The 15029-nt window shown below is 55.2% G+C and overlaps 1 protein-coding gene across 1 annotated transcript; it reads left to right on the top strand.

Moving 5' to 3' along the window:
* Window positions 1-2448: 2448 nt before the first annotated feature.
* WDR81 (WD repeat domain 81) lies at window positions 2449-14176 on the top strand. Its single transcript, XM_049782037.1, is given in 11 exon segments — window positions 2449-5046; window positions 5048-6146; window positions 8687-8794; window positions 8941-9131; window positions 9210-9400; window positions 9637-9802; window positions 9877-10042; window positions 10868-11557; window positions 12142-12287; window positions 12512-12691; window positions 13717-14176. Coding segments are annotated over 11 exon segments (5841 nt in total). The 5' UTR covers window positions 2449-2463; the 3' UTR covers window positions 14038-14176.
* Window positions 14177-15029: the final 853 nt, after the last annotated feature.

The following is a 15029-nucleotide window of genomic DNA, read 5'->3' as shown; positions in this document are numbered from 1 at the left end:
AGGTGTCTGCCTTGCAAGCGCTAGCCAAAGAAGGACCGTGGTTCGATTCCCCTGGCGTCCCATATGGTCCCCCCAAGCCAGGGGCAGTTTCTGAGCGCTTAGCCAGGAGTGACCACCCCTGAGCATCAAATGGGTGTGACCCAAAAACACCAAATAAATAAATAAATAAATGTTACTGATAAAACATTTTGGAAAATTATGGGGCCGGAGAGATAGCATGAAGGTAAGGCGTTTGCCTTTCATGCAGAAGGTCATCGGTTCAAATCCCGGCGTCCCATATGGTCCCCCGTGCCCAACTGTTCAGGAGCAATTTCTGAGCATGAAGCCAGGAGTAACCCCTGAGCACTGCCGGGTGTGACCCAAAAACCAAAAAAAAAAAAAAAAACATTTTGGAAAATTAAAAGCTCTTTGTTTTCTATTTCTTAAATTTTTTTTATTTAAAGAAAATGTATCATATAGTTGACATAACTGATCATAATACATTTTTTTCAAGATGAGGTAAAGAAAAATCACTAAAATATAGAAAGAGGGGGCTGGAGAAATAGCATGGAGGTAAGGCATTTGCCTTTCATGCAGAAGGTCGGTGGTTCCAATCCCGCATCCCATATGGTCCCCTGAGCCTGCCAGGAGCGATTTCTGAGCATAGAGCCAGGAGTAACTTTTGAATGCTGCTGGGTGTGACCCAAAAACCAAAAAAAAAAAAAAAAAAAAAAAAAAAAAGAAAAAGAAAAAAGAAAGAGGGCTGGAGAATTAGCATGGCGGTAGGGCATTTGCCTTGCATGCAGAAGGACGGTGTTTCAAGTCCCGGCATCCCATATGGTCCCCCGAGCCTGCCAGAGGCAATTTCTTTTTTTATTCTGTTTTTGGTTTTTGGTTCACGCCTGGCAGCGCTCAGGGGGTTTCTCCAGGCTCTATGCTCAGAAATCGCTCCTGGCAGGCTCGGGGGACCATATGGGATGCCAGGACTCGAACCACCGTGCTTCTGCACGCAAGGCAAACGCCTTATCTCCATGCCATCTCTCCGGCACCCTGGGGCGATTTCTGAGCACAGAGCCAGGAGTAATCCCTGAACGCTGCCGGGTCTGACCTCCCAAAAAAAGGAAGGAAGGAAGGAAGGAAGAAAGGAAGGAAGGAAGGAAGGAAGGAAGGAAGGAAGGAAGGAAGGAAGGAAGGAAGGAAGGAAGGAAGGAAGGAAGGAAGGAAGGAAGGAAGGAAGGAAGGGAGGGAGGGAGGGAGGGAGGGAGGGAGGGAGGGAGGGAGGGAGGGAGGGCGGAAAGAAGGGAGGGAGGGAGGCAGGGAGGCAGGGAGGAGCCGGAGACATAGCACAGCGGTAGGGCGTTTTGTCTGCCACGCGGCTGACCCAGGACAATGGTGGTTCCAGTCTATCTGAGCGCCGCCTGGTGTGACCTCCCCAAAAAATAGAAATAAAAACTAAAAACTGAAATGAAAGAGAAGAAAAAAGAAAGAAGAAAAAGTTCAGTAGCAAGCTTATTTTTGCGTTAATCCCTGGCCCAAAGCGATTTCATATATTTTCTCGGCCCACACCCAGCACTCTGTAGTGTAGAGCTCACTCCTGGTCGGCTCAGGGGACCGAATCGAACCCGGGTTGGCCTTGTGCAAGGCAAAAATCCCACCCACTGGATTACCTCTCCGTTCACTTCCCACCCCATCCCCAGCTCCTTTTTCCGGAAATCACCGTGGAAGCGCCCAGAAAGACCCGAATCCAAAATCCTCCAGATCTTGGAGGTAGAGGCCACCTGGCCCTTAAATGTGGCCTCAATAAACAGGTTGAAGGGGGAGGCTGAGCCGTTCATGAAGGGCTGGGATCTGTAGCCAGAGCGATATAGTACAGCGGTAAGTAAGGCCTTTGCCTTGCACACGGCCAACCCAGGATGGACCCGGGTTCGATTCCCGGCGTCCCAGAGGATCCCCTGAGCCAGGAGCTATTTCTGAGCGCAAAAAGCCAGGAGTCACCCCAGAGCTCCAAAGAGTGTGACCCAAAAGCAAAAACAAAGAAAAAGGGCTTGGCTGGGGGGAGGATGACTCTGGATGGAGCCACCCTCAACATCCCTAGACCAGAGTTCTGGAGGCGGCAGGAGGAAGGGAGTGCCGGGGGCGGGGCCTGCGGGGGAGCGAGGGCTGCGCGGGAGGCGGGGCCTAGGGCTCCGCCCAGCCACGTGCGGTTGTTTCCGTGCCGGGCGGTCACGTGATCCGCGTCAGCTGACCCGTCACGGTGGAGCCCGGCGCTGCCAGTGCTGCTGGGGCCCCGCCGCGCCCGCCGCCTCGCCTCGCCTCGCCTCGCCTCGCGCCGGAGCCTGCGAGGGGTAAGAGTGTCCCTGCTCTGCCCTCCTGCAGCCCCGGTTCCAGCCCCGGCCAGCCCCTTCCTCTCGCCCACCCCGGAAGGGACCCGGAAGACGTCGCTGCGCCTCTCGGACGGCGGCCCCGGCAGGCGTCCTGGCGGGGATGGCCCTGGGGAACAAAGGGCGGGAAGCCGCGCTTCCCGCGGGGACCCCGCTCTGGGCGCCGCCCCCCGGCCCGGACACGCGGGAGCTGCTGCAGAGCGTGGAGCGGGACTTCGGCATCGATGCCCGGCAGCTGGCGCCCGCCCCGGGGGGCGCCCACGCCGTCGCGCTCGTGCCCCTGCGCTGGCTGGCCGGCCTCCGCGAGCGCCGCCTGCCCCCGGGCCCCTGTCCCCGCGCCGACGGCCTGGGCGAGGCGGAAGTCAGGGCTCTCCTGCAGCGCTCCGTGCAGAGGCTGCCGCCCGGCTGGACGCGCGTGGAGGTGCACGCGCTGCGCAAGCGGAGACTGGCCTACCCACTGGGCGGGGGCCTGCCGTCGGAGGATGGCCCCGGCGGCCCCGAGACACTCAATCGTTTCATGCAGGATGTGGCTGCTCAGAACTATCGGAATCTCTGGCGGCACGCCTATCAGACTTATGGGCAGCCCTATAGTCACAGTCCTTCCCCCTTAGCCGGCCCTGCCCTGGATTCGGTCCGACAGGCTCTGCAGAGGGTCTACGGTGGCTCCTTCCTGCCCGTGGGGGAAGCCACCCCGTGCCCATCCGATATCAGAGATGGCTCCTGTGCCTCGCGGGCCGGCCCTGCCTGTCCCAGCCTTCTCAGAGCCGAGGCCCTGCTGGAATCGCCTGAGATGCTCTACGTGATCCATCCTTACATGCAGTTCTCTCTGCACGACGTGGTCACCTTCAGCCCCGCCAAACTGACCAATAGCCAAGCCAAGGTGCTCTTCATTCTTTATCAAGTGCTACAGGCCATGGAGGTCTGTCACCGTCAGGGGCTGGCTTGTGGGGCTTTATCTTTGCACCACATTGCTGTGGATGAGAAACTGTGCACTGAGCTCCAGCTGGACCTAAGGGCTTATGAGAGGCTCACAGAGGGTGAGGAGGGGGAGATCCCTGTAACAAGGACAGAGGCAGCCACTGAGCCTGCGAAAGCAAAGGGAAGGGTCGATGAGTGTGCCATCTGCCAGGAAGAACTTAGAGGCCTTGTGCTTGACTGGGTCCATGGCCGCATCAGCAACTTCCACTACCTCATGCAGCTGAATCGGTTGGCAGGACGACGGCAGGGGGACCCCAACTACCATCCTGTACTTCCTTGGGTGGTGGACTTCACCACACCACACGGTCGCTTCCGGGACCTGCGCAAATCCAAGTTCCGCCTCAACAAGGGCGATAAGCAGCTGGACTTCACGTATGAGATGACACGGCAGGCATTCGTGGCGGGGGGTTCGGGTGGTGGGGAGCCCCCACATGTACCTCACCACATTTCCGATGTGCTCTCAGACATCACTTACTACGTGTACAAAGCGCGACGAACACCTCGTTCTGTGCTCTGTGGGCATGTGCGGGCGCAGTGGGAACCCCACGAGTATCCTGCCAGCATGGAACGTATGCAGAACTGGACACCTGACGAGTGCATCCCCGAGTTCTACACTGACCCCTCTATTTTTTGTTCCATCCACCCTGACATGCCAGACCTGGATGTGCCGGCCTGGTGCAGCTCTGGCAAGGAGTTTGTGGTGGCCCACCGGGCACTGCTAGAGAGCCACGAGGTGTCACAGGACCTGCACCACTGGATTGACCTCACCTTTGGCTACAAGCTCCAGGGCAAGGAGGCAGTGAAGGAGAAGAATGTGTGTTTACACCTGGTGGATGCACACACACACCTCACCAGTTTTGGTGTGGTGCAGCTCTTTGACCAGCCACACCCCCGGCGACTGGCTGGGGCTCCTGCCCTGGGCCCTGAGCCTCCACTCATCCCTAGGCTGTTGTTTCAGACCATCCAAGAGAGCATTGGCCGGGAAGACTATCCAGGCCAGCCTCCTAATGGGGCAAGCCGGCTGGTTTTGGAGGCTACCCCATGTGAGGCTGGCTGGAACCTGGACCGGCCTATGGCCGGAGAAGATGATTTAGAGCAGGCCACCGAAGCCCTGGATTCCATTGCCCTGGCCGGGAAAGCTGCTGACCAGCTAGGCCCCTCTTCCTCCTCCTCTCCTTCCTCTTCCTCTAGTCAGGCCCCCCCAGGCCTCCTCTCTTTCTCAGTGACCTCTGCCTCTCGTCCAAGCCGCAGGAGCAAAGTATCAGGAGCTGACCCCGGGGAAGGGGAGGAAGGGAAGATTCTCCTCCCAGAGGGCTTTAACCCCCTGCAGGCTCTGGAAGAGCTGGAGAAACTTGGCAACTTCCTGACCAAAGGCCTTGGGGGCTGTTTGGAGGTGGCTGAAGAGCCCCAGCTCCAGCACCCCATGCAGCTTCAGGACCTCTTCCATAGGGACATGCAAGCACTGGGGATCTTATTGGCCGAGATGGTATTTGCTACCCGTGTTCGAACACTACAGCCAGATGCCCCCTTGTGGGTACGTTTTGAGGCGGTTCGGAGGCTCTGCACACGCTATCCCAAGGAGATTCCTGTGTCTCTTCAGCCTGTACTGGATGTTCTTCTGCAACTGAGTAGATCTGAAGGCTCCATTGGGGTGGGGCGGGGCAAGCCAGACCTTCTGTTTTCGTACAGGCCCATCTCCCAGGGATTGCCCCCCACCCTCTCCGACCCAGCTCCTCAGCCCTTTCAGCTCTCTGGTCCCCTTCCCGCCCTACTTCCCAGCGCTGCATAAATTCATCCTCCTTTATCAGTCTCGGAAGGTAGAAGATGAGGCCCAGGGCCGGGAGCTAGTCTTCAGCCTGTGGCAGCAACTTGGTGCAGTGCTGAGTGACATCACCCCAGAAGGTCTGGAAATTTTGCTGCCATTTGTGTTGTCCCTCATGTCTGAGGAACACACAGCTGTCTATACAGCCTGGTATCTCTTTGAGCCTGTAGCTAAGGCACTGGGCCCCAAAAATACCAATAAGTACCTTCTGAAGCCTCTCATCGGGGCCTATGAGAGTCCCTGCCGGCTCCACGGCCGCTTCTACTTGTACACGGACTGCTTTGTGGCCCAGCTGATGGTGCGGTTGGGCCTGCAAGCCTTTCTTGTGCACCTGCTGCCCCACGTTCTGCAGGTGCTGGCTGGGGTGGAGGTCTCCCAAGAGGAGAGCAAGGGTCTGTCAGGGGCTGCTGAGGATGAGGAGAGCGAGCTCCCAGGGGGCGGGCCCAACTCCTGTGCCTTCGGGGAGGAGATTCAGATGGGTGGAGAAACTGCTGCTTCTTCAGGCTTGGGGCTTCTGGACTATACGTCTGGTGTCAGCTTCCATGACCAAGCTGACCTTCCTGAGACAGAGGATTTCCAGGCTGGCCTCTATGTGAATGCAGCTCCACAGCCCCAGGAGGCTGAGGCTGTGAGCCTGGGCCATCTAAGTGACAAGAGCAGTACCAGTGAGACCTCCTTAGGTGAAGAGCGAGCAGCAGATGAAGGAGCAGCACCTCTGGACAAGAGCAGCCTCAGGTCAGGTGACAGCAGCCAGGACCTGAAGCAGAGTGAGGGCTCTGAGGAAGATGAGGAGGAAGAAGGCTGTGTGGTGTTGGAGGAGGACGAGGGTGAGCCGGAGGAGGGCCCTGAGGCAACTGAGCTCACTCTCTCTGATACTGTGCTATCCATGGAAACGGTGGTGGCTGGCGGAGGTGGGACAGACCAGGAGGAAGAGGAGGAACCATTGACAGAGCAATCGGAGGGCAAAGAACAGAAGATCCTTCTAGGTGAGTCCATAGCCCTCAGTTATGGCTCCGGTACTCAAGTTTCAGCAGCATGTGCCTAATGCCCCCACTCTGCCCTGCAGTGGGTTGCAGAGATACATAACTCAGACCTGAGGCTGCCCTCTGCAACATGTGTTTATTTTCTCATTTTTTTTAATTAATTTATTTTTTTTGGGGGGGGGGGTCACATCTGGTAGCACTAAGGGATTACTCCTGGCTCTGTTCTCAGAAATCGCTCCTGGCAGGCACAGGGAACTATATGGGATGCCAGGATTTGAACCATCGTCTGTCCTCAACCGGGTGCATGCAAGGCAAACACCCTACTGCTGTGCTATCTCTCCAGCCCATTTAAAACAATTTTTTGTTTTGTATTGGTTTTTTTTTTTGTATTGGTTTTGAGCCACATCTGGTGACGCTTAGGGGTTATTCCTGGCTATTTGCTCAGAAATCGCTCCTTGCTTGGGGGACCATATGGGATGTTGGCGATCGAACCTAGGTCTGTCCTGGGTCAGCTTTGTGCAAGGCAAATGCTCTACCACTATGCTTTCGCTCCAGCCCCTATTTTTGTTTTTGTTTTGGGTCACACCTAGCAGTGCTCTGGGGTTACTCCTGGCTCTTCATTCAGAAATCATTCCTGGCAGGCTCGGGAGACCATATGGGATGCCAGGAATAGAACCAGAGTTCATCTGGGGTTGGCTGCATGCAAGGCAAACGCCCTACTGCTGTGCTATTGCCCTTTTTTATTTTTGTGTCTGGACCACACCTTGTGTTGCTCAAGGGTCAGTTCTGGTTTCCTTGGAGGACCACATAGAATGCTGGGAATTGAGCCTAGGTCAAGTATATGAAAGGCAAGCACATTACTTGCTGTACTATTGCTCCGGTCCCCTAAAGTATGTTTAAAAGAGGAGACATCACATGATAGACAGTCTTCACTCAATGCAATATCTGTTTGTGCTAGAAAGAATCTGTCCAGATGTCCCAAGGGCCAAGGGAGATCGGGTTTTCAGGGGTCAGACAAATTTTTCCTGGTAATTCGGAGGTTGCTAGCAAAAATGGTTAGGTTTTGGGCTGGATATATGGCTCAAGTGTTGGAGGACCACATGACCTCCTGAGCCTCACCTCCAGGAGAGGCCCCATGTAACTAACTACAGAGCCAGAATGGTCAGTTCTGCAGCAGGAAGAACGTTCTAGGGTGGAGGCAGAGGGACACACAGTGAATGTAATTCCTTGAAGTGCTCATTTGTGTACTGCTTCACTTGCAGTTTCTCTTTCTTGCTTTATTTTTTCTGAGGTGGGAATTTGTGCCATACCCTGGTGCTCAGAGTTTACTGCTGACTATGTTCCGTGGCATTCCTGATAGGACTTGGGGGTTCATATAAATGTGGGAATGGGGATTGAACTAAGTTTGGGTGCAAAGCAAGTACCTTAACCCTTGTACTTATCTCTCCAGCCCCCCCCCCTTTTTTGAAGTAGGGGCCACACCCAGTGATGCACACAGGACAGGGGCCAAGGGGTTGGTGTTCATCCCGGGGATCACTTGCACAGTGGTGCTTGTGAGGCTGAGATGCAGGAAATAAACTCAACCACTTGAGTCATTCTCAATACCTGTCATTTTTTGTTGTTGTTTGTTTTTTTTACCACACACGATGACATGCAGGGATTATTCCTGGCTCTGCACTCAGGAATTACTCTTGGTGGGCTCAGAGTATATGGAGTGTCAGGGATAGAATCCAAGTCTGTTGTGTGAAAGGCAAATGCCTTACCTGCTGTATTATCTCTCTGACCCTTGTTCTTTTTACCAGCGAAAAGCCAATGTGTGTGTATATGGGGGGGGGGGGGAGGGTTGCAGAGCAATAGTACAGAAGGTAGTGTGTTTGCCTTGCATGCAACTGATCCAGGTTTGATCCCTAGCAACCCATATGGTCTGTCAGGTATGATTAAATCTGTCAGGTATGATTCTTGAGTACAGAGCCAGAAGTAAACCCTAAGCACTGCTGGGGATTTAAATTTTCTTTTTTGGTTCTTTTTTTTGGGGGGCCCACACCCGTTTGATGCTCAGGGGTTACTCCTGGCTAAGCACTCAGAAATCACCCCTGGCTTGGGGAAACCATATAGGATGCCGGGGGATCAAACTGTGGTCCTTCCTTGGCTAGCGCTTGCAAGGCAGACACCTAACCTCTAGCACCACTCTCGGGCCCCGACTGCTGGGGATTTATACCCCACGGAAAGACACCCCAAAACTAACATGTTTAGACTGAGAGGATTTAAAGAGTAAAGGAAATAGGAAAAATGGAGGAGAAAGACAGCGCCTAGGTGCCATCATTTCAGAGGTGGGAAGAAATGACTTTTCTCCAAGAAGTGCCTGAGGAGAAGGGCCCGGAGTAGCCACCACAGCAGAGGCCCGTAGTGGTGGGAGTTGGGGGTACACCAGGCTCCTAGGAAGGAATGCTGTGAGTGGGCTAGTGGGGTGGGTGCCCCATCCATGGAGTGGGAGGAGTGAGCCAGAGTTATCTCACGAGCTCAGGTCTGTTCCTGCCCAACAGATACAGCGTGCAGGACGGTCCGCTGGCTGGCTGCCAAGCTTGGCCCCACAGTTGCCTCTCGCCACGTGGCTCGGAACCTGCTCCGCCTACTGACATCATGTTATGTGGGTAAGGCAGTTGAGGGGCACTCCCCTATCTCTCACCCCCCCAGGGGACCCTTCTTTGACCATCTGAGACAAACTCCTGGCTGGGCACTGAGCATGGGCTAGCCAGCCTCCCTCTGGTAGGTCCTAAGGCAGTGCCCTTCCTGACAGGGCCCACCCGGCAGCAGTTCATGGCGAGCAGTGGGGAGAGTCCTCCTCTGAGTGCCGGGAACATTTACCAGAAGAGACCTGTGCTGGGCGATGTAGTATCGGGACCTGTGCTCAGCTGCCTCCTCCATGTTGCACATCTGTACGGGGAGCCAGTGCTCACCTACCAATACCTGCCCTACATCAGCTACCTGGTCAGTGTCTTAGCCGGCAGACCTTGGGGCGGGAGGTGAGCAGAGGCAGCCTGGCCCTCATATGCCCTGTGGCCCTAGGTGGCCCTGGGGGGCACCGCCAGCCCCAGTCGACTTAACAGCCGTAAGGAGGCGGGACTGCTGGCCGCGGTGACGTTGACCCAGAAGATCATTGTGTACCTCTCAGATACCACCCTTATGGACATCTTACCCCGCATCAGCCATGAGGTCCTGCTACCGGTGCTCAGCTTCCTCACCTCCCTCATCACGGGGTATGCCGAGGGGGCTACGGGAGTAGTCAGGGAGAGTCCAGTGGCCCTGGATTGGATGTCAAGTGTCTGGGTTCTCATGATAGTTCAATTCTAAGAGAATTGAACCTTCTTGTGTCTTAGTTTCTTCATCTGGTTGCCCTGTGGGTCTGGGAACTCATTTCCTCTTAACAGTTTTTGGATTGATTCTGGCCAATATCCATGGAGTGGCAGTCTGGGCTCATGAGCTCTGTTTCCAGTTTCCCAAGTGGAGCGCAGGCCCGGACAGTGCTGTGTATGAAGACCATCAGCCTCATCGCTCTCATCTGCTTGCGCATTGGACAGGAGATGGTTCAGCAGCACCTCAGTGAGCCTGTAGCCACCTTCTTCCAGGTCTTTTCTCAGTTGCATGAGCTCCAGAAGCAGGTAGGCAGAGCTGCCTGGTGGGGTAGGTGGGCCCAGGCCTGGCCAGGGCTGAATCCCAGGCTTCCTGGCTGCAGGATCTGAAGCTGGATTCAGCAGGCCGTGGAGAGGGCCAGTTACCCGAGGTGACCTTTTCTGATGGGCAACAGCGACTGGTGGACCTCACTGTACTGGACGAGCTGCAGAAGGTGTTCACCTTGGAGATGGCATATACAATCTACGTGCCCTTCTCCTGCCTGTTGGGTACTGCCCCATCCTGTGCCCTTAGCCTCTTGGCTCTCTCAGTTTCCTGGGAGGGCCCTGCATTCCTCCTGCTTTACCCCAAGTCAGTAGTGTATATTAAGCACTGTTTTTTGGGTCACAGCAAAGGGTTCTAGCTCAGTCTTCAACCTTATACTGTGGACCAGCATTAGTCCATAGATTGGTGGTTGAAGACCACAGATCTAGCCTCAAAGCCTGAGTCCCAGGTCCTGTATACACAGGGATTGAGCATTAGTGGGCAAGGAGGCAATCTGCCCTCAGGAAGGCAAAGAGACTGCTGTGCCATCTGTGAGGACCCAGCCGTCCTGTGCTTCGTGCTGGATGGCTGGGTAGAGTAGGCAGAGTCATGGCTGGAGATGTCTTGGCCCCCATGAAGTCAGCTGGCACGTCTGGTGCCCATATTTTATTCTCTTGTTTTGGAATATATCTGGTGATGATCAGGCTGACCCCTGACTCTGCACTCAGGAATCACTCATGGTGGGTTTAGGGGACCATATGGGAACCTGGGGATCAAATCTGGGTTGACCACATGTAAAGTAAGTACCCTGCCCATTGTACTGATTCTCTGGCCACCCTTTCCATTCTCTTTCTGACACCCAGTGGCACTGGCACACAGAAGGAGCCTTGAATATGTCCCAATTTCACATTCTGCTTGGGAGAAGAAAGTTTTTGTGAGGAAGTGCTGGGTGTGCTCAATGTGGCATATCCCAGGCTTATCTCCTGAGGTTCCCAAGCATTGGGCTGGGAGGTGGCAGGCACCGACAGTCTTCCCTGATCTCAGGACCTCTCACTCTATCCCTCATCCAGGTGACATCATTCGAAAAGTCATCCCCAATCATGAGCTGATTGGGGAGCTGGCGGGGCTGTATTTGGAGAGCATCAGTCCCAGTGGATGCAGTCCTGCCAATGCAGAGCCCACAGCACCCAGCACAGGCCCAGAGTGGGACCCTCAGGGTGGGGCCTGCAGCCAGGATGACGGCCACTCAGGGACATTTGGGAGCGTGCTGGTGGGCAACCGCATTCAGCTCCCCGACAGTTCCCAGGCCAACAACCCTGGGCCTCTTGGCTCCATCTCCGGGACATGTGGTGGGGGTCTGAGCAGTGAGAATGAGGACAATGCGCTGAAGCGGGAGCTGCCCCGGAGCACGCATGGGCTGAGTGGGAACTGGCTGGCCTATTGGCAGTATGAGATTGGTGTGAGCCAGCAAGACGCCCACTTCCACTTCCACCAGATCCGCCTTCAGAGCTTCCCGGGCCACTCGGGGGCTGTCAAGTGTGTGGCCCCTCTAAGCAACGAGGACTTCTTCCTGAGTGGTAGTAAGGACCGCACTGTTCGCCTCTGGCCACTCTACAACTCTGGGGACGGAACAAGTGAAACAGCGCCACGCCTCATCTATGCTCAGCACCGCAAGAGCGTCTTCTTTGCTGGTCAACTGGAGGCCCCGCAGTGCGTGGTAACCTGCGACGGGGCTTTGCATATCTGGGACCCCTTCACAGGTGAGTGGTCCCAGTGAGACTACTAGCCTGGGAAAAAAGGGCCATTCACACGAGTAGGCAGAATGGGGGAAGGCAGCATGTTCCAGGGTTTGCAGTTGAGGTTGCATAGGGGAACAGAGCTTCAACCTGAGTTCACCTACCTGTGGATTGGTTCTGCCAACTCCCTGACTGAGCCACCTTGAGCAAGTCACTTAGTGGTCAGAAGGTCCTTTTTTTCTCATTGCGGATGTGGGAGTCAGAATAACTAGCTTGGAATTGACTACGTAGAGATCTTTGGCTCAGCTGTTATGTGTGATAAGCTTGGCAACTGGTTGCTCAGATCTCTGTTAGCATTGTGCTGGGGGGATTAGATTAAAGGGGCTGAGAGGCTGGTACTGCAGGAGATGGGAGGTGGCTCTGTGCAGAGAGCAAGCTGCCTCTGAGTGGGCCCCTGGCTGGCTGTGGATATGGGATGATGATTCAGGGGCAGGAGACTTCTGGGATACAGGTGGAGAGTAGAGTAGGGTAAGACTGTGGAAGAAATCAGACACTCTCAGCAGTGTCTGGGACCCAGATCTGCTGCACCTTCCCTCCTTTCTTCCCAGGAAAGACCATCCGCACAGTGGAGCCCTCAGACAGCCGGGTGCCTCTGACTGCGGTGGCTGTCATGCCTGCCCCCCATACCAGCATCACCATGGCCAGCTCCGACTCAACTCTGCGCTTTGTGGACTGCAGGAAGCCTGGCCTGCAGGTCAGGGGGTGTCTGGTCCCCTAAGCTTTGGTGCATAGGGAGGGTGATTCCAGCCAGAGGACTGGGGCATCATTGCTCATGGGACACCTGGGCAATAGCCTTCTGGCCTGTGACTGGGAGTTGGAAAGAGAGGCTAAGTTGAGCAGACTTGGAGCTGGGCAGGTGTGGAGGGAGAAGTGGACTGTTTTGCAGGGAGTCCTTCAGCCATCCTCCTCTGCCCACAGCATGAGTTCCGCCTGGGAGGTGGGTTGAATCCTGGGCTTGTTCGTGCCCTGGCTATCAGCCCCAGCGGCCGGAGCGTTGTGGCTGGATTTTCCTCAGGCTTCATGGTGCTCTTGGACACCCGTACAGGACTGGTTCTTCGAGGCTGGCCAGCCCATGAGGGAGACATCCTGCAGATCAAGGTGACGCTCCTAGTTCCCTGTCCCTTCCCCTCTGTTCCCCTCTGTTCTCCAGGACAGGCTGGAGCCAGTCTCCCTTGACACCTGCCCTAGGACCCATAGGCAGGTGGCGGGCTCTAGGGGCGGAGAGCAGGGGGTCAAGCTGAATCTGCTGCCCCCAGGGAGAAGTTCTAATCAGTAACTCTTGTCCATATTTGTCTTGCTTGGAGGATAAGGGATCGGGCTCTGTCCGTGACCCAGTTCAGGTTAAATAAAGCTCAGCTGGGTCATTGTTTACTGCCCCCAGTCCACTGAGCAGAGTCCATGCCCCCTGCTGGGCTGCCCTGCTGGGGGAGGGGGAAAAGCCAAGCCTGGCATGGGAATCCTGCTCTGCCTTGTTCTCAGCCACAGTCCTTGTCATGGGGTGGTACAGGAGAATTTCCTCAACCATAGCGGCTGTTCCTCCATCAGTGGGGAGCTGCTACACCAGGCTTCTCAGGAAACCTCCCTCCAGGGGACCCTGGACTGAATGTGCCTCTAAACTCCAGTACTGTGAGGAAAGCGGAAGGAGGTTCTGGGCCAGCCTGGGTGTTAATCTTGGCAGCGGCACATGCTGGTGTTATGGCCTTGGTAGTGTTGCTTAACTTTCTGAACTTCAGTTTTTCCCTCTGTACAATGGGATCAGTACAGCAGCTACTTTATAGTGTACTTTTTTTAAATTGAATTACTGTGAGATTCACAGATCCAAAGTTGTCCGTGGTTTAGTTTCATTCAGTCATACAATGTACCAGCACTCATTCCTTCTCAGTGTCCATAGTGTACTTTTGAAGATGGACTATGGTGAGGCCTGACTAGGCACTTAATCATAGTGATAGCAAGGCCCATGCCACTGATTTACCTTTCAACATGATATGTGTATGTGTGTGGGAAACACATTCTGGGCACCTGACTTGCTGGGAGCTGTGGGAGGTGTTGGGAAGATCTTGGGGCTGTGCGGGCATGTGACAGGGATGGGGGAACATTGCTAAGACTCTGCTGTTCCTGGCCAGGCAATAGACAGCGGCATCCTGATCAGCTCCTCGTCTGATCACTCCTTGACAGTGTGGAAGGAGATGGAGCAAAAGCCCACGCACCACTATAAGTCAACCTCTGACCCCATCCACACCTTCGACCTGTACGGCAATGAAGTGGTCACTGGCACTGTGGCCAACAAGATCGGCGTTTGCTCTCTGCTCGAGCCACCCTCCCAGGCCACCACCAAACTCAGCTCAGAGAACTTCCGGGGCACACTCACCAGCTTGGCCTTGCTGCCCACCAAAAGGCACCTCTTACTAGGCTCAGACAATGGGGTCATTCGCCTCTTGGCCTAGCCTGTGGTGGCTAACAGACTAATCCCCACCATCCCTCCCTTTTCCCATTCTCTGCTGCAGCTCCTCCCAAATAAGCCCCAGGGCCTGTGCTGCCGGAAGGAAGCCTGCATGGGGAATGGTTGATCCCCAAGAAACAGGGAGAAAGAAAGCACCTCTGCTCTGTTCTCTGCTTTGCCGTCCTCTTCCTCATGGAAAGAGGAGCATTCTGGGGAGGGGAGGAAGACTGGCCCACCCTGCTCATCTCTCAGCCACAGTGCCCCGTCCCTGGCTGGGTCCCTCCAGGGACAGATAAGCCTGGGCAGCCAGGCTTTGTGGAGAGTTGGCTGTGGTCTAAGAACTCAGGGCCTTGGACTGGAGTCTTAAGTAAGTGTACACTTATCCAGGCCCTGCCCATGGAAGGAATGTAGGGGAAGAAGAGGGAAGGTGAACTGGACCAGTTGGTGTCCACCAGGAACACCCCAATGCCTTGCCTGCCCACCTCTCTCTACGATGTTTGTGCCTTGAACTGAGGAGGCAGCCCCCTGCTCTCCTGGCCCTACACCCCTGGGACGTGGTCCGTGACCCTGAGAGAAGGGGTGAGAAGAACACTCTCTGCATCTCAGGTCTCTCTGAGAGATCAGGAAGACCCAAGCACCAATGGGTCCCCGATTTCAGACTAGAGATGAGGTCCGGGATGGGCCCTGCTGCCTCTTCATTATTTGCAATAGATGTAAAAAAAATGACCAATAAATTATATGGAAGAGCTATGGAGTGCGAGAGGAACTGGGGATGGAACCCAAGCTCTCCCGCTTGCTAGGCAAGTGCCTTCCATGGAGCCACATTCCTGGCTTCAAGTTTTTTCTAGATGGTACCGAGTTTGAGAAGACTAAGTCCCAGCAACTTCTGGGGATTTGAGGGTGAGACATAGGGCAGAGGGTGGCGAGGCAGCTTGCTCGGGCTCCTAAGCTGCGGAGTTTGAGGCTTGTTCATGCTACCCCTACTATTCGGAGCTC

Source organism: Suncus etruscus, chromosome 1 (assembly GCF_024139225.1).
Source record: "Suncus etruscus isolate mSunEtr1 chromosome 1, mSunEtr1.pri.cur, whole genome shotgun sequence".
Taxonomy (NCBI): Eukaryota; Metazoa; Chordata; class Mammalia; order Eulipotyphla; family Soricidae; genus Suncus; species Suncus etruscus.
This window is presented reverse-complemented; position numbering and strand designations above follow the sequence as displayed.